General features: G+C 39.5%; 1 protein-coding gene across 1 annotated transcript in view; it reads right to left on the bottom strand.

The window, feature by feature from the left end:
* Positions 1-4207: 4207 nt before the first annotated feature.
* NECTIN3 (nectin cell adhesion molecule 3) overlaps positions 4208-25604 on the bottom strand; it is a 119414-nt gene continuing 98017 nt past the window's right edge. Inside the window, exons 8-9 of the mRNA XM_074363162.1 lie at positions 13080-13142; positions 4208-12264 (exon numbers count right to left, since the gene is read on the bottom strand). Of these exons, the coding sequence (XP_074219263.1) occupies positions 12085-12264; positions 13080-13142 (243 nt within the window). The 3' untranslated portion in view covers positions 4208-12084. The remainder of the gene's footprint in view (positions 12265-13079; positions 13143-25604) is intronic.

Raw genomic sequence — 25604 nt, 5'->3', positions numbered from 1 at the left:
TATCATCTTTGAAGCATGATGAACATCTGACTGAGACCCATTAATCATCCTGCTACATGAAAACTCTCAACCTTTTCTTTCCAGGATATTCCTAATGAGGTTTTGAAACATGTCCCTTTTTTTTTTTCTTCTATCTTTAATTCTGCTTGATATTACTGAAAAAAAAAATCCATTTGAATACTGGTCAGAATTCTAAAATCAGTATTATGTTCTATTCACTTCAAGATATCATTTTAAAAATAGCATTTTGAGGTTTCTTATGACAAACATTATAATCCATTTTTTTACAATGAGAAATCTCTCAAAGAACCTCACATATATGGAAATTGAAAATAAGAAAGAATGAAGATATGAGATGAGTGAGATGAAGGAAAGGAACATGAATGTGAGAGTGGGGAAAAAAAGTTCTAGGATAAAAATAAGAAATGAGTGAAGTCAAGTTTTTCCTAAAGTGCCACTATAAAGAAATACTTGTAAGACTAGAGTTGAGGTTAGATCAATGCAAGAATAAGGACACGGGGTTGGGGCAGGGGGAGGGGGCAGGGTGGGCCTAGAAGCATGGAAAAACCAATGGCCCATGTACTAAGTGAACTTGGAATGCCAGAATGTCCTTGGCAGATTGAGGAGGAAAGAATTAAAAAGCTCAGGGACGTGGACATACCAGAGTAGATAATATTAGATATTATGTGAGGCTTGTAAAGCAACCAAAGGAAGGCCTGGAGGGCATACCGTGTACCAAGGCCACCAGAAATATGCTCACGAGGGGCTTTGGCATCACTAAAATGTCCAGCAATGATGAAAGCACCACAGACGGTAGTAGAATGGTACCCCCGATGATAGACTGCCACACAGTAAAGGCCAAGCGCGCCACTACCTGCAGCAGGCCGGGTGGGTGCAGTTATCCTACATGAGCAGCAAGGCGAGAGCAGCAGCCAAGGGGGCCGGGCCTGCACAGAGTGATGGAGAAAATGTGCAGGGGTCCCGGGACTAGCAGCAGCAGCAGCTCCTGGGAACTTCTTAAAAATGCAACCCTCCCCAGACCGACAGAATCTGAAATTCTGTGGGTGAGGCCTAGGAACCTGAGTTTTAACTAGCTTCCCAGGAGATTCTGATGCAAGCTAAAGTTTGAGGATCTCTGAGTTAACAGAACACAGGTAAATTGGGACAGACTTTGGAAAACAGGACTAGGCCAGGAAACCCAGGAGGTAGGCGTGAATCATAGCACAAAGCCCTTCACACAGGAGAAAAGGCTTTGTTTTCCCTCGTAGCCAGCAAAACAGAGCAGTTCATAGAGAAGTCACAGATTCATGTCCCTTTGCCCCACACATTTCTACTTAGGAGATCTCAAATGTGGGGAATTTGCGATTTTGAGTTCTGGGCAATGAATAGCTCTGCCCCTTGCTACACTGAGCAAGGTAACATAATGACCATGTCTGCCCAGGAAAGCAGTGTTTTGCTTTGCTTTGCTTTGCTTTGAGCTGACAAATACAGGTCAAAAGCGTCAATCCCTCACTGTAACTTTGGGCTTTACCATCAGTAGGAAGGGAAGTGTTGAGAAGTGTTGAGGGTTGGGGGCAGGAGATTATGGTCAAGAAGGCTGGGTTATTCTGAAACACAGTTCATGAACTGATGCCAACTTGGAAACATATTAGACTAGAATTTCAAAGGGCCGGCCTGAGATACGAACTACTTATTTTCTGGATGATTTGCCAACTAACTGCTCTAGAGCGTCCTTGCAGCAATTTCATGCGTAGGAGGAATTTCTTTTTTCCTCACTATGTATTTTTTGGTGAAAGCATAAATCTAAAGTTGAGGCTTTTCCCAGAACCTCTGGGGAGAACTGAGGCAAAATACCTGATTGCAAGAGTTCACAATTCTGTGTCTTAACAGGGAAACTAATTTTACCTTTTTTTTTTTTTTTGACTCTTACTTTTGAATTCTTGCACAAACCATCTATTTGTGTGGAATATGTGTGCTCTTCTGTTTACCTGGCCATTTCCTATCCATTCAACACCCAGCTGAAATATATTTTCCAGGACGTTTTCTGGATGGATCAGAATATGGTCCCCTTTGTTGCTCTGACTTTATTCCAATACATTTTTTAGACATTCTAGAGAGTGTGCATGTATACACATTTGTGGAAATGTGGCCATGATTCTTGAGTAATGAAGACCGAGAAAGAGCCAGGCTATTTAGGAGTCTAGTAACACAGTGGGAGAGGGCAGATACCCTCCCTTCTGTTGGTTATGGAGAAGACCGATGATGGCCATGCAGGTGGCAGCTCTGATTTCTGATTACTGTACATCATATGTTTAGGTCAGCAATGTGCTAGAGTCAGCTGGTGCCAATTGTGCATGTCTCTTCCCACTTCAAGTTCAGTGGTGTCATGTCGATAGCCTAAAATTGGCCATGGTGGGAGTATTTATACCGTGGAAATCAGCAAATGTTATGAACCAAGTCTGTCTGGTCTTTTCAGTCCAGCAAGCACATGTTAGTGCCATACCATGGGTATTCTTTTTACTATTCCACGTCTTCCTCTAAACAGCTTATGCTGTCCTCTACGTTCCAGAACAGAGTGTATTTATAACACCACTTTAATGTATTTGCTTACTAATTCTACCCTCTAGGTCAGGGGTTGGCTAACTGTGGGTCAAGTCCAGCCTGCAGTATGAGCTATAAGCCATGAGCTAAAAATGGCTTTACATTTTTAGTGGGTTGTAGAAAAAAAAAACAAACATCATTAGGAATCAGAGAAATTCAAATAAAAAAAGCCATGAGCTAGCACTTCACACCTACTAGGATACCTGTAACCAAAAAGACAGATAATAACAAGTGTTGGTGAGGATGTGGAGAAACTGGAACCCTCATACACTGTTGGTGGGAATGTAAAATGATGCAGCAGCTTTGGAAAACAGTTTGGCAGTTCCTCAAAGGGTTAGGGCATAGTGTTTCCATCTGATCCCGCAATTCCACTCCTAGGTATATATGGAAGAATATAAACACATATATTCACACAAAGACTTGACCACAAATAATTCATAATTATTTCCCAAAAGTGGAAACAACCCAAATGTCCATTAACTGATGAATGGATAACATGTGGCATATCCATATAATGGAATATTATTTGGCAATGAAAAGAAATGAATGATAGATGCTACAGCATGGTTGAACTTTGAAAACATTATGCTAAGTGAAAGAAGCCTACATGTTATATGATTCCATTTATATATAACGTCCAGAAGGGGAAAAGGCACAGAGACAGAACGGAGACTGGTGTTGCCAGGGACTGAGAAGAGGTAGGGGGAGGGGAGGCAGGGTGCAGATGGGAGTGGGTTTCTTTCTGCAGTGATGAAAATATTCTAAAACTGATTTTGGTGATGATTACACAACTCTGTGTATATTCTAAAAAGCACTAACGTTTACACGTTAAGAGGATATTATGGTATCTCAATACAATTTTGGGGTGTTTTTGTTTTAAAGTGGCTCCCTGATTTTGAGATTTCACAGACCAGTAAAGCATCCATCCCTGAAATAAGATACAGGGATCCACTACAGATGCCAACTTTTGATATTTGCCCCACCACCAAGGTAAGGAAACTCTAAGAACCTTAATTTTGTATTGGTATTTCTGGGAAAAGATTTTGTTGGGAGGAGATTGAAACTATTGGCTATGAGGTAAAAAGACTTATCTGAAGACTTCTTACATTTTTCTCCATTTCCAATTTGCATTACATTATAATATTATGCCCTTTTGGTAACTGAATGATATATTATTAAAGTAGAATTTAGTGCATTTGTGATCTTGAGCAGGTTAATGAATTATATAATGAATATTATAAATTCAACTTTGTCTTCAAAGAACATTTAGAAAATATTTAGACTGAACTGTGGCCATCCATTCTTAGGGTGGGTTTTATAAAACTTAACTAGTGTGTGGTTCTTATTCTGAATGTGATACTTGTTCTGAAATTTAAATAATAAAAATGTTTTATACATTTAAAAAATTTCCAATATGGCTTGAAATTTAAAAGTACTTCTGTTACTATTTTTAAAATCACTTTTTACAAAGGACTCCAGTATAGAAACTTACACTTTCTATAAAAGGTGTTCTTTAAATCTTGAATTTTATAGTCATATAATTAAGTTATTAATTTTTATATGTATTTTAATATTTGATTTACTGACAACAATGAAAATGAAAACCTTTAGTTGATAAAAACTTTATTCAAAACTTGTCAAGAATCATATAGTTCAAAACTACAAAAATAAAAGACAATTTCTGATGACTTAAAAATAAAGAGTATCTAAAAACAACCACATTGACATCTACTATTTATAACACAATTTCAGAATCAAAGCTAATCTACATATTTCTCTATCTTGCTACATTTGAGCTAGAACCCTCCTCCTCCTTACCCCACTACATTGTTATGTAACCCTTTCAGTTTTAACACTTAAAACACAACCTGGCTATTTTCTGAAAAGCAGGAATATATGCTACTGATCATCTCTTACACAGAAAAATAAAAATAGGTCAAATGACTAGAAACTAATTTTCACTTAAAAAAAGAACAAGTTAGTAAAATGTTTCTTTTGAAAACAACTGGTGGATAAGCATTCTGAATTGAGCTATACAAGAACACATTTCTACTTGAGGATTCTTCAGATTATTTCCTATGCATTTATATAGTACAGGACATTCGCAAAATGCTTTTCACCATTTATTGGTCAGGACTCACAACACCCAGGTGCTGTGAAATAGCAGAATTAACCTCAGTTTACACAGGGAGAACCAAGGCACACGGTGAGAGCTTGCCAGGGCCAAAGTGAGACCTCATTTGGCTTCTGACTTCTTATGTCCAGAGCCAGAAGCTTCTTTTTGGAAGACATGAATTTGTTCAATGATGGAAGTCAGAGCACGCGGGATTTGTCGTGGGAGAATCAATTCTGGCTCTATAGGGAAAAAGTTCAGAGCGTGGATAAGGTAGACAGTACAATTTTAGTATTAAAAGGGTTAATGAGAAAAAAGCTAAAACCAAAGTAAAGACTCTATTCTGATAGAGATCACCTTTCAGAAATAAAAATAGCAAAATAGGAATAGGAAAAAATAATAGCTATAGAGTTTCTCATTTCTAAGCCAAGGGGCTTTTATAAAATCACTTTAAAAGTAGGACCTCTCTTGAAGACAACCCTTAAACGTCTTATTTTCCCTCTCCATAGAACCCCTGTGAGGTGGAAAGTACCAGCTTACAGGGGGGAACCCGAGAAGTAAGGAAGCGAAGAGGTTAAGACCACATGGAGAGTGAACAGGCTGGAGCAGATGTTACGCCTTAAAGCACTGGCTTAGAAATAGAAACAGAAGGGAGAGGATAAACAGGAACTTTTCTGGATGGACAAGTGGAATAATCCTCAGATCCAGTAGCAACACCAGCTACTTAACATTTTTTCACAAAGGACTTGGAATTTCAAGTACACAGTGAAACCTAAGATGACAAATGCTCTTCTGGGTATTGAAATGCTCGTTTGAAGGGAATATAGCAACAAGTTCTCATAAGACCATGTGAAAAAACAGAGGCATTACAGCCACAGTGTGGGCAAGTGCAAACTAACGCATTTAGGACAAAACACTGCTGTCTGTAGTTAAATATGATAATGCCGAGCCTTCAGCATGGCTTGTGAGAAGAATTTAATTTAGCCTGATCAATGTGTTAGGGTGGATTAAAAAAAAAAAAGCTGGTCACTTTTGGCAAGAATAATGAAAACCAAAACAATGGTGCCCATGCGTTTGGGAAATCATGTGGAACTTTGGGCTTTATAGACCCACTGTGAGTTATTAAGGGACATTATAAATGTTTGAAGTACATTCCTAACCTCTGCAGGAGACACATAAAACACTCCTTCATGGCTGTCAGACATATTTGTAACAGGATAGGCCACAGTTCTAAGCCAGCGTAGCAAATCTGATGTTCTGGATTCCCAGGGGTGCTTTCCCTCCAGGTCTCCTCTAATCGACTTTCACAGCTCGGTCCCATGCCATGATAATAAACACAACTGGTTTAGGCCATGATACCGAGGGTCCTAGTGAGCCGCAGGAAACCTGATCATAAGAACTTTAAATGGTAAAGCTAGGAAAAATCTCAAGAAGGGGACTGTTCAGTCTCCCACCTCCAGATGGGGTAAAAATTTTCAATTCCATTAGTCTATCTCCTTGGGTCCAAATGACATGCTCCCTGTGTAAATCTTGTGCAACGGGCAACTGTAAACAACACAGTTCTAGGATGGGGGCACTTTAGAGGACACGGTGCTGCCTTCTGAAAACAGTAGGTGGATTAGTATTCTGAACTGAGCTACACAAGAGCACATTTCTACCCGAGGACCCTCCAGATTATTCACCGTGCATTTATATAGTACAGGACATTTGCAAAATGCTTCTCACCACTTACTGGTCAGAAAGAGTCATAGAGATGTTGCTGTTTTCCATAAATACTCACAACACCTTTTCCGCCTCAAACTCAGGCATTTATCCCTACACCTCAAGCTAAAGGTAACAGACATTGGATGTAACTAGAACTTTTTGGTTTCGGGAGGTGTGCAATTTGATATATATCATGGCCTTAGCCCCCAAACACTGATTAGAATATTCTGGGGAATGGATCAGTGGAAGGCATTTATTCCCAACCAATGGAATGGAGAATCCTTTTATTTGCCAATGGTGGTTTCCCTTCTCCCTGAGATATACAAGGAACTTCTACATCATGCTCTCAATTGATAACGTTTGATAAAAAGATGTTTAGTGTCATCTGAATTTTTGACATTCTCTTTTATTCTAGTCTACTTGGCTGCAAACTTCCACAATCAAACTGAAAGGTGAATAGATAATAACTAACCTAATAATGGAAATACATTAGAAATAAACCTAATATTTTACATATTTCAGCTGTTAAGGTAAATATGGCTTCTGTTCCCACCACTAACTTTTTGCAGAGATAATGCTAAAGCAAATATAATAAAATGGGTCTGAAATAGCGGAACGTTTGTAGATGTGAGCGTTCTCCTGTATGTGTGAATTGCAAAAAATTTTTTTTCAACTGTGAATTTTAAGTAGGCTTCTCTCTCCTCTGTCTGTCTGTCTTTCTCTATCACACAAACACACCTCCACCCGTAAGAAGGGAAAGGCTGCCACTAAGGAGAAATGTCAGTGAGACTATTCAGCAGGTGGCTGACATCAGAGCGGTGAACAGACCGTACCCCAGTGCGAGGGTGTGATAACACAAGGAATCCTTAACACATTTTGTTACGTGGAGCGTAATTTCAATTATTTTGGCATATGTTAGTTGGTCTTAATATACACCCTAGGAGTGTTTAGTTAACACGTGAAGTTTCCTCTTTGGGACTACACCTTCCAGTTTGTTAATATCTGAAAAACTCACTTCAGAGTCACTTCAGATGCTATCACCACAAGAGCTCAGCACCAGAGACTTCGTTAATAAGTGATTAGTTTTGAATCAGTCAAATTAGTGGTGTTAAAGGTATGTGCATTGGCCCCGGTACTGTAGGGCACTCCATCCCTTCCAGGAACAGGGCATACAGCTCTAGTAAGCCCACTAGCCCCATGATGCCTAGATTACTAACCTGTCCTGTGTCTAGAAGTTAAATGGAATCAGGCTGTCTGGCACTGAATCTGCTGGAATATGACTGGATTCACGTCTAATAACCCTTTTGCATAAGATACCGTTGGCTTCTCTAAAAGAATAGACTGAGGACTTCTTCAATCTTATATGACAGACTATTATTACAGAATGCCCGTTCTGGTACCCGCTTGTTTATATACACGAATGACGCAGCAATTGGCTTAAAATCTGATTTCAGTGTAATACACCACCTGGTGAGACTGCGGGGAGGAGGCAGTTATGGTTATTATCTATGGTTAATCTAATAGATATGGGACTCTTTCTGAGTATTTTGAAAAGTTCAAAAAGTGAGTAAAGGTGAGCATATACAATTGCTTTCCTCTCAGTAAACATCTCTTATGGTTTTCTTCCATGTACCCCCTTAGACCTCTGCTTAAAAACGAAGTCAGGAAAGCCTCTTCCCGTACACCACTCCCCCAGAGCAGACTTGGAAGAAGTAACAGCAAACTGCTGAGTGGTATGATCTGGGGGTGTGCAGAGTAGGAGCCGTTCTGTTCCCACAGGGGCTCCTCGCAAGGGGACAAAACAGAAGTTTGGGTCTAATCAGTGAAATGATTCAGGTAAGGTGCTTGCCCTGGAATCCAGCGCATACTACACCCTCAGTAATGGTAGCTGTTCTCAGTAGTAACCGGTAAATCAAGAGCAACAACTGGTCAGCAGAGTTTAAAAGGCTAAAATCCAGATATGAAGCCCTCCATGTGACAGATGCTTGTTACAGTAAAAGAGATGTCTACCGTTTTCACTTGGCTGTACTCAAATCAGGTTGAACTCAAATTTTCATCTGGCACTTGGTTCTCCCTGAGGACACTATGGTACTCTAAATGCTGGCAAGGGTGCTGGGAGCTCAGGTTGAACACGCAGCAATGGTAGAGTCTTGGGCATCTTCATGTGAAGAGAACTTAACAATTTCCCATGCATCATTAGCGTGTTTAACTCTTCCCCCATTTCTGAGAGGCTGACAGGGAAGGTATTATAATCTCTGCTTTAGGAACAGGGGCAACTGATGCCCTAGACAGATTAGAGGACTTGCCTAAGTTTCCATGGCTAGAAAGGGGTGAAGCTGGGACTAGAACCTGTTCTCTGATTCTTGGTATAATGATGTATCTTCTATGCCCCAGGAAACAAGAGGCTTGAAGAAAGGTTCTGTTGCAAATAAAGAATAGCAGTAGGAGACGAGTACACTGCAGGGAAAACTACACAACGAAAAACATAGTGAGCTTTAGACTGTTGTGAAAGAGGAACTAGGAAAGCATTCCCAAAAGATGGATGAAGAAACTGTACTATCTCTATGAGTAAACAAGGCCATAAAATTAATGAGGGGACCAGTTCATTTAGTTTACAGCACATTTCTTTAGTATTTACTAAGTGCATGTTACCGGGAAGCCTAGCACAGGTAAGAATTTTATAGTGCATGCCTCAAAGAGCATGGACTTCTCCAATTTTAGAACATATAAGAAAGCCCGGGATAGGGGGACCCTCACAGAAGAGGCAATAAATCACTGCCATTTAAGAATTAATCTAAATTCCTATCCCATTATGTCAGAGTAATCCTAAATGGTGCAGATGCTCTATTTCAGTGTGCTGTGCAAAGAACCTGGCGATCGGCTACTGCAGCTATAATGCACATTCCCGGAGCTTGGGCTGCCTACAAAACGGGCAGCCAAGGCCGGTGTTTAGGATGGGGTCTGCACACTTCCCCTTGAAACGCAAAGCTGCAACCATAAGTGGATAAGCACTCTGGGGATTTATTTCTGTTTCAGTGTGTTTTAGCAAACCAGTTATGGGGAGAGTATCTAGTATCAGCTGAGGCTTACATCCTTAAGCCTCACTCACTGACCTTTAAGAGTCTATTCCAAATTTAAATGGCCATCGTCAAGTAGTCTAGGCTCCAAATTTAGAGCTCATCAGGTTAATTTTGGATGGTATTTTTTGGTTGAGGGGGCTGGTTGATCAAACCCTTTTAAAGCTCCTTTCTATTCCACTCAGTATTTAGAGAGAACAGATGGGAGGCACCAGGATCACCAATTATATAGCTTCTGTGACCCAAGTAGAGGGGCCAACAGCTATAAAATCTACCAGTTTGTTCAAGAAATAGCATAGCTGACAGAAAGGTAAAGAGGATATTGAACTGGCTGGCTTTTGAGAGAGGTGTCTATATCCTGAGATTTCTTTTCTAGAACTACACTGAGAATGTGAAAAAAAAAAAGATGCAATAGTGGGTTCTTGGTAGGGAGGGTGAAAGACAGGTCAAAGGGCTCTGAAATTCAGTTCTTCCAAATCTCTTTCCCTAGTGCAAATGATCTCTATCTCCCCTAGGTCCAGGGTACACTTTTCTGACACTAATTCAACAACCTGCTTCCCAGCAGGACCCTAGAAACCATCATCAAGGTGTAAGACATTTTTAAAGCTCACTAAAGGAGGCAATGCACCACAGTATCTCCTCCTCTGTAACAGCCAGTATTTATAAAATACCTCCTTATCAAGGAGAGCTCCGACTGGAGTTATCTTTCTATTGGAAAACAATTGCAAGAATCTCTGCACCTTCAGTTACGTTAACTCACTGATGGGATTATAAGTAATAAAGTCAGATGTCCTCTTTCTGTGTTAGCTTGCTAGCAAGGGCAGTAAACTAACTCTGAGGTAGCACAGTGATACAGCAATGATGGTGCCTGGAATTTACCCTTTGATGCCATATAACCATCATCTTTTACAGAACTGTTGGCCACCCAGGTAATTGAAGGGGGGTGGAATTACCACTGCAGAACAACCTGGATAGTTTGTCTGACAAAGCATGGCACCTAAAAAAAAGGAAACAAACATACAAGCAAGAAATAGAGGCAGCACAACATGAATCAAAACATTTCTTTGGTATCCTATGAGAAATCTATGTTAATATTCTATCCCCTTGAAGCTTAGGCTGGAAATGTGTACTATTTTATTTTAGTGCTTTATGTCACTTTCCCCTAATATATGACAAGTCTGCAGTGTTTTTTACATCTGTGACAGACCTATAATCTCCCAGAGCACAGAGTAAAGCAATGCTTTCCTTAAGATGTGCGGGAGGGTGATTGACACCTGCACGTGTACCTGTGCTCGCTCCTCTGCTCTCACCACTATAATTGCTACCTTCAAGCTCAGCAAGGAAAAGTTGGCAAAGGGAAGTGAGAAAACTCCCGACAGATATTGGCAGGCACCAAGGTGTTGCAGGATACACTGGTAAGTCAGTCAATTGTATTATTTGCACTTTAGCATCTCTTCACTCTAATTGTTTACCAGGGAAAGTAGGGGGGGAGGGATCAAGGATCACATGATTAGCACATATGCCATATTAAGGTAGGGGTTTTTTTTTTTTTTTTTTTTTTTAGCTTTTCAGACTTTCTACTTGGCTTTAAGAGCATGAGTTATTTCATGGTGATTTTCCAGCAGGCTTTTTTTCTGAGGTAGATAAAACATGGACAGCAAGTAGTCTGAAGAATGCAGAGGGTAGCTGAAACCTGGGTGGATAGGATTAGTTTGAAAGAAATTTCAGTAGTGAAAGCCGAGCCTGTCACATACAACACCACAGAAAAGAGGGAAAAGGCTCAAGGCTGTCCACCATTTAGACAGGGCTTTTAGAATTTAATAGGTGGGAACTAGGCTAGTCTGGCCTGTAAAGAGCAGAACTGTGGGAACAATGACCAAGTGAGAGAAGAACCTTGGTTTGTACACAGCTAATCAAGACCAGGCAGACAACAGCAAGAAATATGCATCCCTCGGGATGACAGTGATCACGAAGGAACACATATTACAATAGCCCAAGAGTCTAAAAGCAACCAACAGGCTTGAAGGTTTATACTGCATTTGGTTGTTATTTTGGGATAAATGGCAAATTTTGCCTCTTTCTTCCAGCCTCTTGTTTGTAAGCAGGTATTGTAATTATATTAAGCATGCCAGGGAAAGCCAAATCCCAACTAAATAATCAGTGAGATGGATTTTGAGCTCCTTTTTCTGCCTGTTTGAGTTATAGATGAACAGGCTGGACTGCCTGAGACCCAGCAAGGTTAATATTCCCAGCTGGGGCCTTTCTGTCTGGAGAATCACGGCTGTCATCCCAGGCAGATGCTCTGCTTTTAAATGAACGTGCCATTGTAGGCCAAATGTTAGTAGTTAAACACCATCATCACAAAAACACACAAAGCTAGAGTCAAGTTCACAAACACAGCTGGTGGTTAAAAAATTCTTAATGGAGGGAAGGAATCCGCTGTTGGCTCCAAGCCATTTATCACCACTTCTGATACACTTAGACCAGGTCTGCTTTATATGAGAATAAAATCATACCTACTGGCCTCAGTTTCTCTCCCCAGTCTAAGAATAAACATTTGTTAGAACACCCATTGGAAAAAGAGGATAGTCACACGTAGTGTTCCCGCGGGTTGATATAGACCCTCTCCGGGTCATGGTTTGGATGATGCTTGCCAGGGCTCTGGTCTTGGTAGCACATCTGATCGTAGAGGGGGTACATCTGCTGAATCCCATCTGCCCCCGCTGGATTCTCATCTTCATAGTCAAATCTCCTGCTATTCAGTCCATTCTAAAAATTCAAACATTGCTTACATTAGCAGAGCAGCTATTTGCATTTTTCCTAGCTCTTGGGTAAAAACAGGCAGAAACAGAATACGTTACAGTCTGTGTCCCTGATTCGTTATTTCACACACTGTTGAATGGCAAGGTAAAGTTCAACAACTTACCATTTTCCAGTCATTTGTTGCTTACAATCCCTGAAAAAGAGTGGTGACATCTCCTAAATAAAAAATGGTGACTAATGGGGACTGTAGTCAGTTTCAGGTTTTGGAATTTGGAATTGGGATCAGTTAAGGTAAACTGAAGAAGAACAAGGTTGTGAACCTCAGGAGTCTCAGCAAGGCTCAAGCTTGGAGTCCATGCATGGGGTAATACAGAGTATTAAATCAAACAACCCAAACAAAACCAAAGGAAGCCACAGGATTCAGCACTGGAGAATTAGGGAGGAGACAGAGAGAAATGATCTGGTATTTGACCATATGTCCAATGCGGGTGAAAATAAGAAATGCTGTCAAAAATAGCCTCCTGTCTTTACCTTTCTTCCTTACTTGACTTTGGGTCCCAGGTGACAGCATAAAATGAACCTCCCCACCCCAATGCCCTATGGTGTCTCTGACCCTCTGTCAGATTATTGGTTTTATAAACTTGATTACTTCTAAGAGGAATAAGCAAGCTCAAGGACTTTACAAAATCATACTACAGATGCTCAGATAGTAGAGGTGAGTAAAATGAAATTTCATGGAAATAAAATGGTATTTGAATAAACATGGTGGCCACCGGCTGGGCGTGGGCAGATTCCTTCCACCCGAGGTCTGTGTTACTTACAGAGTGCTGGAGACTGCCAACCTCTCTTTCTTTGAACTGAGTCTGCAGAGGCAAGTGTTCAGTCTGGAGGGAGAAGACAGAAAAAGACTTGTACTTTAAAGCACCAAGCACATGATAAAACAGATCAATCAGGACCACTAAGACTCCTATTTTTAAAAGAGCCAATCAAATCTTGTTAAATGTCTGCCAACTAAGCAAAATGCTCCACATGAGGATGGGAAAAGCAACTAAATTTCTTGAGAGTGTGCCTCCCTTCTGGCTCCAGACTTCTTGTAGAAGGAAGAAAATACACAGAACATCTGCTCCAGGCACTCTCGTGCAAACTGGATTACATCTTACTTGAGGGAGCACTCCACACAGAAAGTGGTTTGGGGTGGTAATGAAAAGTTATCTTTTGTTTTTACCTACGGATGTATACGTGGTCCGCTTTCTCTTCCTGCTGCCACCCCCTATCCCCCGACCCCATACAGATCATAAAGGGGACTTATCGTTTTCAGACCTCACCCTAAGAAGAATCTCTCTCAGCTTCCCTTTGGCTTATAAACACACACTTACCCTTCAGCCTCAAGTTCAAATATCATCTCTTTCAGGAAGCATAGCACAAAACCCTCGGGCAGAGAGAGCCGTTCCCCTTTCTGTGCTTTCACAGTTTGTATTACCACAATTATTTGTTTATTTGCTTCTCTCCTCTAGATTGAGGGTACTGGTCGGAGTATTTTACAAACATTATCTCATTTAACCTTTATAATAATTTTGTTAAACCAATGTCTTTATTTTACAGCTGACTAAAACTGAGGCTCAGAGTGGTTAATTAAGATGTCTCCAGTCACACAGCTGGTAAGTGGTAGATGCTTTGTCTGATTCCTAACCCTATATATTTATACCCTCTGCTTCTACTCAGTGCCTGGAAAAATAGATGTTCAATAAATATAAAGGAATGTCTGAAAGTCCCAGCATGTAGGCATATCTATCAACATGTTCTCCCCTTCGCTGTCTTTACTTCTGCTGTCCTTTTGGCCTGGAAGCTGTGCCACTTAGCCTCTGGCACTTGAAATACTACCCATCTTGGCCTGACTAAAGTCTTTTTTTCCCCCTCCAAGGCTTTTCCACACTATCCATCAAAGTTAATTTCCTCCTACTTTTCCCATTGTTCTTGTTTATATGTCCATTATGGCACACATCATGGCCTGTCTGTTTTATAGTCCCCAGTGTCTGTATCTTTCAACCCCAGTAAACAATGACTCCTTCTTAGCCATCCTCACAGCCTAGTTCCACAATAGTAAGAAGTCATTAGTTAATAACTTTACTGAAATCTCAACTATCAATTCTTATCTCATGTCATATGTCATGTTATCCAAATTACAAGTTACCTGTGGCAAATTCGTTCCCCTGTCATATTCTGCATGATTCTAGGGTGCTCCCACATGCCCAGTTGATGCAGACAGTACACACTGGTCAAAGTCCAAAGCGGGGCCTGATTCATGGACGAGTGACCAGTCACACTGTGCCTTATGCTTAGAAGGTTCCCACTTTGGGGATCAATGTTCCGTGGTTGCCATCTTAGATTTCTTAATCATTTTATTGTGAATTTGTGTTTTGTAAGTGGGCTAATGGGACAATGAGGCGTGTTTCAGGGACTTGGAGCCTCAGCCCAAGGGTGTCCTATCTCTTGCTGCTTATCTTTGATATGATTCTTGGCTGCCACTCCCCGACCTGGTGTCCCAAGCACCCCTCCCCTCTCCCTGCCCCTGTCCAGTGACTGCTGCTGCCCTCTGCTGTGGCAGGGGCCTGAGTGCTGGTACAGGGAAGGTTGGGGTCAGGAGTGCATGCCCTCTGCATCATGGACCTGGCAGGTGGCTGGAGGACACATCTCATTCACACTCATCTAGGAACCTGGTATCACCATCTTAATATTTAAAATTTTTAAACAAGCCCTGCATTTTCACTTTGCGCTGTGCCTCCCAAATGATGTAGTTGATCCTGGTCCAATGAAAACAGACTTAAAAAAAAAAAACTACCTAAAATTAAAATTAGCATTCTCTTTAGTTTCTTTGCTATTTTAGATGAGTCATGGCTTTATGAGTAATAGTAGCATGGCTACCCTTTTCTCATGGCCTGAGATATCCAATCAGCCACAAGTGAGTGGTACACTTGAAAATATGGGACAAGAAAAGAGAGTTCCTAGGACTGAATAGGAAGAAATGGTACCTGGACACTAGGAATCATCTTCACTTGCACTGACTGGACAATAAGCAAATGCTAGGTCCTTTTCTCTATCCAATATTGTAACCCTTCATCAGCTACACCTCACATGGGCCCATGAATTTGTAATACAATGTTTTATCACATTCTTTATGTAGACAGACTCCACACATCCTAGGGATGACCCTGCGTTAGGGACCAGGGGCTATGGAAAAGCACACTGTGCTTGCTTCTGCATTGTGTGGACATCCAGCTTCTGCAGGATACATGAGGAACTTAATTTAATCTAATGGCGGTTGGGTACGCGTGCTGTCTTTCTGCTAGTCTGTAAACTACCTGAAACGTTGCATATTCTGACTTTTTTAAGAAGTTAATCACCACAGTGTACAGAAAAGTGTCTTGCATGATACCTCACGTATGTGTGGTGCTTAATGTGTAAGTACTAATTAACCTCTAATACTTTAACTGACGTATACATGAAACACATTATCCTATTATTATTGCGTTTCTTCCTAGAAAGCCTTGGGCTACCCTAAGTTTCTAACACATATTTTGATTCCCCTGCTTACATGTACAATCTTGTAGCAATTTCTACTGAGCTACAGCCTATATTCACTTTCCTGATTTACTGAAGTCATGTAGACTTTCATTCCTGACTTTCAGGTGCTAATAAAACTAGTTCTTCAAGTTTTATTACATATTATCTTAATAAATATTTTTACTTTCTCTGACTTGACGAAGAAACCAAAACCTCAACTCTTTACTATGTGTTATATTTTATCCTGTTTCCATGTAGATATTTTTTAAATCCCATAAACAGAGCTTTTAGAGTTACTAAGGCTTATTTTCAGTGATGACAGAACAAAGATTTCAGGTTGCTATTGTCAAGAAGTCTACAATAACCCTAGATACCCCGCTTGCTCTGGCAGTGGAAAAACTTCAAACTAGAGTTCCATCTGGAACCATTATCCCCACTACCAAATTTGAGCCCCGCTGGCCTTCTACATTGTTTGATAATTTTAGTCTCAAAGTGCTCCGTACTTTCTTCCTCAGGACCATGTCTTCCTTGGGCCCAGAATCTTTCATTCAGATTTATAAACCTTAAACATTGTTCTTTTTAAACACATTCTCCCACCTTTTCATACTTTTCTCTAACATGCTTCCTCCAATTCCTAGCCCCAACTGATGTCTGCTTCTTCCAGAATGTCCTTAAGCCTGGAGGAAGAAGGACTCCTAACTACTGCAGATCACTCCCACACCTACAAGAACTTCTATAGTGTTCTCTCATCTCTCAGCTCTCTTCTTGTTTTTTTTTTCCCCATGGATTCCTTCCTCCTGGCAAACGTGTACAACCATCTGTCATCTTAAGAGATAAATGAAAAGATAATATCTATTAAAACTTCAACGTCTTAAATTCTAAAGGTCATTAGTCTGGAATCTGGCGTGATACAAGCACATAGTACATTTTCAATAAATTCTTTATAACAGATCATCTTTGATGCAGGAGTTTCTCAGCTACAATATCCAACTGCTTATTTGTGTTCTAGTGACCGTGTTCCCTAATCCACAGAGATGATTTCATGACACTAAAGGAATAACACATGAGGGAATGGCTACCACACATAATTCACAAAATATGGATTCCTCAAGGCATAAGGGATATCACATTCCTATCTATTAAGTATCTCTCTGAAATAATTTAGAAAACATTGCTAAAACTGTGAACCAAGAGTCGATTTTCTATTTTATTAATAGTTGTGAGAGCGGTCTTCCATGTTGTCTGAGCAACAACTATAAAGATTGTGTTTTAAACAAGCAAAATTTACAACAACATTAATTAGGCACTTGTTTAACGAGATACATAATTGTTACTGTTCTCCAGGATAATTACCCGAGCTATTCACATGAATGTCTCTTATTATTATAGGAGACCCTTGGCATTCACAGATTTAACATTGCTGGTTTTAACCATTCATGAGTGGATTTTAAAAGGTTATGAAAGGCTGTAATTTGTAATTTTGTTGAAACGCAAATTTGAATCAGGACTGAGGAGGTTTTTGTCATAGAATAGTCATTTAGCTAGTTAACAAGCTTAGCAACTAACTGCTCAATACCCATCTTCCAGTGCATCTTGGTTATTCTCAACTCGTGTATGAGTTCTATAAAAACCAGAGGAATTTAAGATCGTAGGGTTTCTCAAAAGCCTGCAAAGTATCCTCTGTGAATATCAAAGGGATGCTCTATTGTTAATCAGTCTTTTCCTTTTCAATTTAGAAATGTTTCTTTATTAATTTTTAGTTAATTCTTTGGTTAATAGTATCTACAATCAATTATGATCAATGCTACTGTAGATTGTTACTACACATTATACAGATTAAATGCATAAAGTCTACCTGGGTTTTATTTCCAAAGACTTGAGCTTTTATTTGCTTACAAATCCTCTTTCCCAATTTCAGGGAAAGAATGGTACACTTTTATGTTCCATCCATGCACTCCATCCTACAAATCATTTCTTGTTAACACTCTGAGAAGGTGACTGGGAGGTTTCCCCCAGACCTCACATGGTGCCATCACACAGTACACGCTCAGTGAACACTTGCAGATGTAAGTCATCCACACACAGGGTCTGTTCTGACTCCCAGTCTCAGCCAGCAGTCCCCACAAAGGTCTTGGGTGCTAGAGTTATGTTGGGAAACTTGTGCCAACTAGACTAAAAACCTGAGGGTCTGAATTCCTAACTGGAAGGAACGAGGCAGAGTTAGGTCTGGATTAGTTCATGAGAAGAGAGTAAACATCATGAAAATAGGTTCTAGATCCTTAGTACGCAGAAATCTTACAAAGAAAGATGCAGGAGAGGGTCTAAGATTAAAGGAAGAGAAAAACGGGACAAAGAAGTTGGCTCAATAATGTCAACATGGTTAAAACAGACCTCATTAGGCTCTGTTTAGGCAAAAGAATAATTGTAACTTACAAGGACTGATGAAAGAGTCTTCCCTTACTAATAATTTTTAATAATTAATAATAATTTAATAATAACTAATAATAGCTAATTCTTTAATTTCTAGTTTCTACAATCAATTGTGATCAATGCAGATTGCCACTACACATTACACAGATTAAATGCATAAAGTCTACCTGGGTTTTATTCCCAAAGACTTGAGCTTTTATTTGCTTACAAATCCTCTTTCCCAATTTCAGGGAAAGAATGGTACACTTCTAATGGTTCAGCCCAGGGCTGAGCATTAATGGTCATTTGCTGTAGGATAATACATTATAACATTAATTTAGAGGGCATTTTCCCTCTTGTTTTATTGTTTGTTTATACCCTTCAGTGATATGGTTAGTACCTTAAAATGCAATGTCCAATCTTCTAATTTATAATATTAAAGACAGCAATGAGGCAATTACAAGCAGAAGTAACCACAGGATGTCCTCCTGGCAAACTTCTCAAGTGTAGGCTTAAATCATGAGACTTATAAGATAAAAGAACATTAGATACTTTATCCAATGAGGTAGCACTGGGTTTTTCTCAAGTAGCCACAGAATTATAACAGCCTAGTTGAAAACGCTGTTTTATCCAAAAAGAAGACAGTGTTCTTATCCTTGGTAAACAAATTTCATTAATTCTACTGAGTATACATTCTAAATTTTAATTTTTCAAAGTAAAATTTGATATGGCACATTTTAAAGAAATTTCTTATCTTGGCTGTGGTCTCACTTAAACCTTACCTCAAAATACACATGAAAGTGATACTTCACCTAAATTGTAATATATGCAAAGTACCTAATTAAGGCAGACAGATGATAAAGCTCATAGAAAATTATTTGCAGGCAAAGGAGACACATACAATACTAAGATGTCCCCAATCATAAATCCTACCCATTTAAAGGATACAAATCAAATGATTTTGCATTCATATGTGCTATTTTCCATAACCAATAAATACCTGCACATTGTAACATCAGAATGCTATGTCATCCTTGTCACAATGGGCATCTTTCCTCTTCAGCTCCTTGCCCTGATGCTGCACCAGATGACCTATGCATACCACTTTATCTCCTAATTTGCCTACAAGGTAAACCTTCAATTCAGAGCTGTCAGTGTATTTTCATCCATGCACAAAAACACCCTTAAAGAAGATGTTAATTGCCTGTTATGTATCAGGTACAGCATTGTACTCCAAGCTACTATGTGCAGAAATATTATCTTATACATGCTAACATAAGAACCAAATGCTAATTTCTCTCTAGAAACTATTAAAATAGACCTTCCCAAATATCATATTTAATCTAACATTTAAGTTCCGTAACTTCTGACACTGGAAAAAGATAATTCTGGTAAGAATTTCTTTGTGGTTAAGTAAGTCATGCTATTCTTAGCAAAAGATAAAAAATGTAAAAAGAGCCTCCTAAAATCTTTACTAGTAAACATATTTTAGATTGTGAAACAAAAGGCAATACACCAAATATAGAACACCACTATTCTTTTACTCCTACCGAATGATGAGATAATACAAGAATCATTTCCCTTACCAATAAACTACTGATTCTATTGAGCATGTAATTAAAAGGTAGAAAATGAAATATGAATAGGTCTTTATCTGTTTGCTTAATGATTACTATCCCATAAACCATCTAAAGGATCCTTAAATATATTTAATTAATAATTATATGTATTTTTTCCTTGGGGTCTTACATTTAATTGAAGCACATTTTTCATCACTTTCCTGAAAAGAAAAAAGAAATATATATATATAGGTAACATACACTATTTTTTCTTCTAAAGAAAAATAACCTAGTAACAGTAAAGAAGGTGAGATGGAAGAGAAATCGCCTGGCGTGGAAAGCTAATATTAACCCTCAGGGACAGCAATTTTGTAAACACAAAACCAAAGTAGGCAGTTCTGTTTGAATTAGAGAAGTAGCTGTAATCCCAACTTGGCATTTCCCTGAACACAGGCACTGATGCCTTGAGGGACCTGCACAAAAACACCTTGAACTGGAATCTGCTCATGAGTTAAACACGACCAGAACATGTCAGTGACTGGAACAGAGCTCACAGCACCAGTGGTTCAAGGAGAAGAGTGAAACAGATGACACAAAAGGAGGGGAATCCTTCTGGTGGAGATAATGGTGCTTAGCTAGTTAAAGTCAAGGATCTTTTTAAGTCTTCAATCCACCCTACAGAGTCAGTATTGAGTGTTCAAGATAGGCTCTTACTAGATGCCATTCCTCTATCAGTAAGAAACACTACTTACTATAAAAGTAAATGATAGTTAACATAGCATTTTGTCCTCATGCACACATAATTTAAATGGCCAAACAGAGCTTGGGTAGTTTCTTTTAGCCCCTAGGACAGGCTAACAACTATGAATAACAGGTCATCTACCTAGTCTGGGATTTGTAAATGCCACGGCAACTGACATTCCTTCACTGGATGCTGAAAGGAGTCAGTCTGTTAGGATTTCTTCTATTTAAAACAAAGAACTAAATGTGAACTTTCGGGAAAACAATAGAGTAAACCAAATTAAAAAATACCAACTCAAAAGGCATTTTAAATAATTCAATATTAATGGTATTAAAGATGACATAAGTTATCTACTCCCTGCCCACGCTGGAATGGCTCTAGGCTGTGGGTGACCCTGGCTGGAATCGATCCTATCTCCAGAGGCCTCCTCAGGAGCCATGAGAAGGTGCAACTGAAGCAGCAGCAGCCCTTTCCTCAGTCCTATGCAGCCAGTCAGTTCAGACTCAGTGTGTATGAGAAGTGCCATCATGTCTGGGTTATGTGGCCTGAGATCGGATGGGAATTTTGGTCCTGCTGTCTATGGGAACTGAGCTTTATGGAGATGAGCTTCAGTCTTCTCTAAACAGGCCAGAAATTAATAGTCTGTCCTCTGAAATAACCTCATCATTAGTAATACTCTACCAATGGAAATGCCAAAGAACTATGGGTCCCCCTGCTCTCCAGGAATTTACAACCTTGTTTCATGTGTCTTGTATTCCAAATAGTTAAACACCAAAGCAAGGCAGTTTGAATATAAACCACTTAAAAGTAGAAAGCCTGTCCTACCTTATGCTTTTACTTTTTCTTTTCTACCACAGTACCCGGCACAAGGACTGTAGGTACATAACCACTACTGATGTGATCTGATTATAACGTCAAATCACTACAGGTCCACAATTTCTTACCTGAAAATTTTAGAAAGAGATGTATTTTGGAATTCAGAATTGTTCAGATTTTTGGAAAGGTGACATGTACTTATTTCATGTATTTATAAACATCTCCAGAAGGATCTCGTACAGAACTCCATAGTCAAACATATAGATTTCTGCAGTGGAAAGATGACCATTCACAATAAGTGAAGAAAGTAATGACTATGTATAACTTCATGAGAGTCAGCAGTTCAGGTCAGGTTTTGGTGCAAAATGAGTTAAAAAGTAAGCTTTAGATGCTTAGAGATTTTTAGAAATGTAGATAACAGATTGTGGACCTATAATTCACATCACAAGAGTGATCAGAGTTTAGAGGCTAGCGCAATCAAGGTAAGCTGCGGAGAGGTGGGGGTTAAACAGTATTGGTGAGAACCCGGGCTTTACCGGTGGGGTGGGAAGAGTCACGTGACCACCCTAAGGAGATGGGGTAGGTATGGGGGAGTCTGAGCACAGAGCACCAGATGGAGAGTTCCTCCAGAGCCACCTGGACCCTAGGTTATGGGAGCAACACAGTGAAAGCAAGCCTGAGAAATATTAATCTGACCAATGATGATGATCGTAATGATGATGGTGAGTGTGGCAAGGTTTTTCAGAGCACAGGAGAATCCAGGATTTAACCAGCAGTAGCAGGGAGAAGAGAAGGGGAAGTGAGAGAAGGTGGAAAACACCAACAGACCTACAGGCTTAAATCAAGTCTGCAGATGCTGCAAGCATGTACAAAAAGAAATAATTAGAGGAAAAAGAATCAATGGAGGCCATATACTTCATTAAAGGTTATTGGGACAGAAGGTATATTTGTCCATGAAAAGGAAAACAGTATGAATAACAGCAGAGATTATTATTATAGATTGAGTTGAATCATCAGAAAAAGCACATTCCATCCAGGAAAACAGAACATAGATTTTTTCAAAGCACAATAAAGGAGAAAGGTATACCCACTCCATTGTAGGAGGGAGTATATTATAGAGGCCAGCTAAGGGGGAGAATTATAGTTCTTAAAGAGAGGACAAAGCCTGTAAAATCCCACAGTGGTGAATGAGCAGCTCATGTTACAGACAGTGAAGCAAATGTGAAGTTGCGGTGGAGGAGAAGGAACAGGGCTGCTACGCCCCGAAAAAGGTGGGTTACACTTTATGGGCCCCCATAAAAGATTAAAGTGACTTGGAGTTGAATCAAAGAATTCTGACTGAAAGGATCATGCATGATTACAGGGGAAAGAGTCAGAAGAGGTGAAAGCTGTTGGCCTGAAAATGACAAGATGCAACAGAATGGGGAGGGGTTAAATGTTATCACATGGAGGGAAACACTGCTGCGCATGCGAAGATGAGGAGCAGCTGCAGGTTCAGAAATAGCCCTTCCTTGCTCACAGAGATGAAGCATGTTGTGTTAAAGAAGAGTGGCATGCACTTGGAAGAGGAGTCATGTTTTCCTAACAGACTCAGAACGGGTAACACATCAAAGAGAGTAAGCACCATCTGTGTATTCAAGGAAAAGGCATAATGTTTGCTTTTGATTGTAGCCTGTTTTTTTTTTTTTTAATGTTGCATTTCTATGTAAGTTATTTGGAAGAGAAGGGGAAAGGAATATACTCAATATAAGTGGCTTCAAAAGCTGCAAAAATCTTCTATCACTTTTCCTCCAAAGAAGCTCAGAGTACTTTGCTAGAATCTCATTTTCAGTTCCAAAAGGATTTAGAGGATTTCACAGTAAGTCTAGATGCTCCACTGTGTTCACGGAACAAATGAGGTCTCCAACCAATGTGCATGGTGTGTGGCAGATCAAAGACAGACACCAACAGGAAAATTATATTTTCCTGATAACAATTTGTGGATGGAGAATTTTCAATAATTGATCCTAAAGACCCACTTTGATTTTCTCCTTCTAAAATCAGTTTTAAATACCATACCATCTTATATTTAGTATAGTTTGGAGAAATAAAATTTTTTAAAAAGTACATATGGAAATTCAAATTTCTTTTCTGTGAAACAGAATCCATGCTAACTTTAGACCCTTTAAATGTGTAGAAGTCGATGGAAAAAAATCTTTTTTTATTTTCATCCTTCCTCATCTAGACTTTGGCAAGTATCCAAAAGAAAAAGGAGGTGTAACAGCACAAAGTCCTCAACTTATTTTAAAATATCATTATAGTTGAATCTGCATTTAGTTCAAAACAAGAAGAGATGGCTCAGAATATTTAGATGATTAACGCCAGCAAATGCCTGAATGTCTCCCTATTTCGTGAAATGTTGAAAGAAATCTATCTCAAGTATTTGGCTACAAATCTGTGCAACAGACCTTTAACAGGGCAAGCTGGATGATGAAGTGAGTTGTTCTGAGAAAATGCATGTACTTCACATAGCAGCTAAACTTCTTTTCTGAACTTACTAGGAGATGACATATATACATTTCAACTGTTTTTAATTTAAGAGATTTTTCCTTATAAAGTTCTACCCATATGTGCCATGAGGTCATATGATATCCTCCTTATAAATAGCTTTCAAATGGCAATCTGCACTGGAGTACAGTGCTCTGTTCTGTGCAGATGCAAAGGCACCTGATGTGCTGGGAAAGGACGATGAATTACATCGCAGCAGCTGAGCATCTTCCGGGTACAGTCTCAGAGGCTGTGGGAAAACATAGCTGCTAAAGTCTAAGATTGTTCTTAATAACTGATGAATCAGACAGAGCAGACTGGCTTAGCCCCTTTCATCTGAGGAATTCTAAAATGTTAGTGCAAGAAGAGCCTCAAGAATTACCCAGAAACAAATGCCCTCTTTCGCATATGAGGGAATGGAGTTCCAGAGAGGTAAAGGGATTTCCCCAAGGACTCACCCATGACAGAACTGGGACACAAATCCAGATCCACATCTCTTGACTCCCAGGCCAGTGATCTTTCCAATGTTTGCGACAGTGTGGACTCGAGTTAGACTGCCTGGGTTCTGACCTCGGCTCTCATAGCAGGGGACACTGGTGAAGTCATTTAATGCACTGAACTTCAGTTTGCTCACATGAGAGGTGAGGATCGTGCAAGAAAGTGCCTCACAAGGTTGTTATGAGGAGTATGTAAGTTCATACATATAAAGCACTTAGGACAATGCCTTGCGTTTAAGTGCTAAATAAATATAAGATCTAATTAGTTAACATTAACATATACTCTCTCAGTTGGTAGGCAACAGTGAACAGAAGTTAAGAACCCAAACCTAGAAGCCTTTCACTAGAAATAACCTTGGGGAAATTACTTAACCCCCTGAAGCCTTAGTTTCCTCATCTACAGAACAGAGAAAATAGTAGTTCCTACCTGCGAAGGTGACTGTAAGGATTAAATGAGACCCTTCATGTGAAGTGTTTACAACAGTGCCTGGCACACGAGTAGTGCTCAATAAATAATAGATATTTTCACAAACCATAATTCAATGAAAACATAACTTTCTATCACCAACCTATTTCTTCCCTACTTAATACTGTCTCTCCCTCTACCTTTCACCTTTTTCCATCCTTATGCCCAATAAGTAAGAAAAGAGTAGGGAATTTATTTTTCAACATTAAAAGAAGGAAGGAAAAAGTTAAAACGAAGGAGGACTTCATTTAATATATAAATGGCCAGATTTATCCAAACATAACATTGGGTGACAGCTGACACTCTAGAGAGAAGAAAAAGTAGATGCATAAGGACACTGAATTCACCACATACCATTCAGGGCCTTAACCAAATATAGCAATAATTTTGTTAAATGCAGAATAAGCTAGTAAATGAACTAAAAGACACGCTTTCTCTCATATGCTGTCACTGGCAATGTACATTGGTATGAAGTATAAATTTGTGGGCAATAACCATAAAAATAAAAATCCATATACCCATTAATTTCCACTTCTTAGGGATTCATCTAATAACTATGCTTCCAGGTATGTAAAAATTAATAGTTGCAGCTGAATATAAAACTGTTTTCCTAATTCTTAGTTCAAGGTTCTAGGTATCTTTCCAGTACCTAGTCATATGTACCTATCATTGAGGATTTTAATGGAAAACTGATATCGTCACATTAGACCCTATATTCCGGTAACCATGCTGATAATCTATCAATTTTCTACAATACTGCATTTTTACTC

This window comes from Camelus bactrianus, chromosome 1 (assembly GCF_048773025.1).
Source record: "Camelus bactrianus isolate YW-2024 breed Bactrian camel chromosome 1, ASM4877302v1, whole genome shotgun sequence".
Classification (NCBI taxonomy): Eukaryota; Metazoa; Chordata; class Mammalia; order Artiodactyla; family Camelidae; genus Camelus; species Camelus bactrianus.
This window is presented reverse-complemented; position numbering and strand designations above follow the sequence as displayed.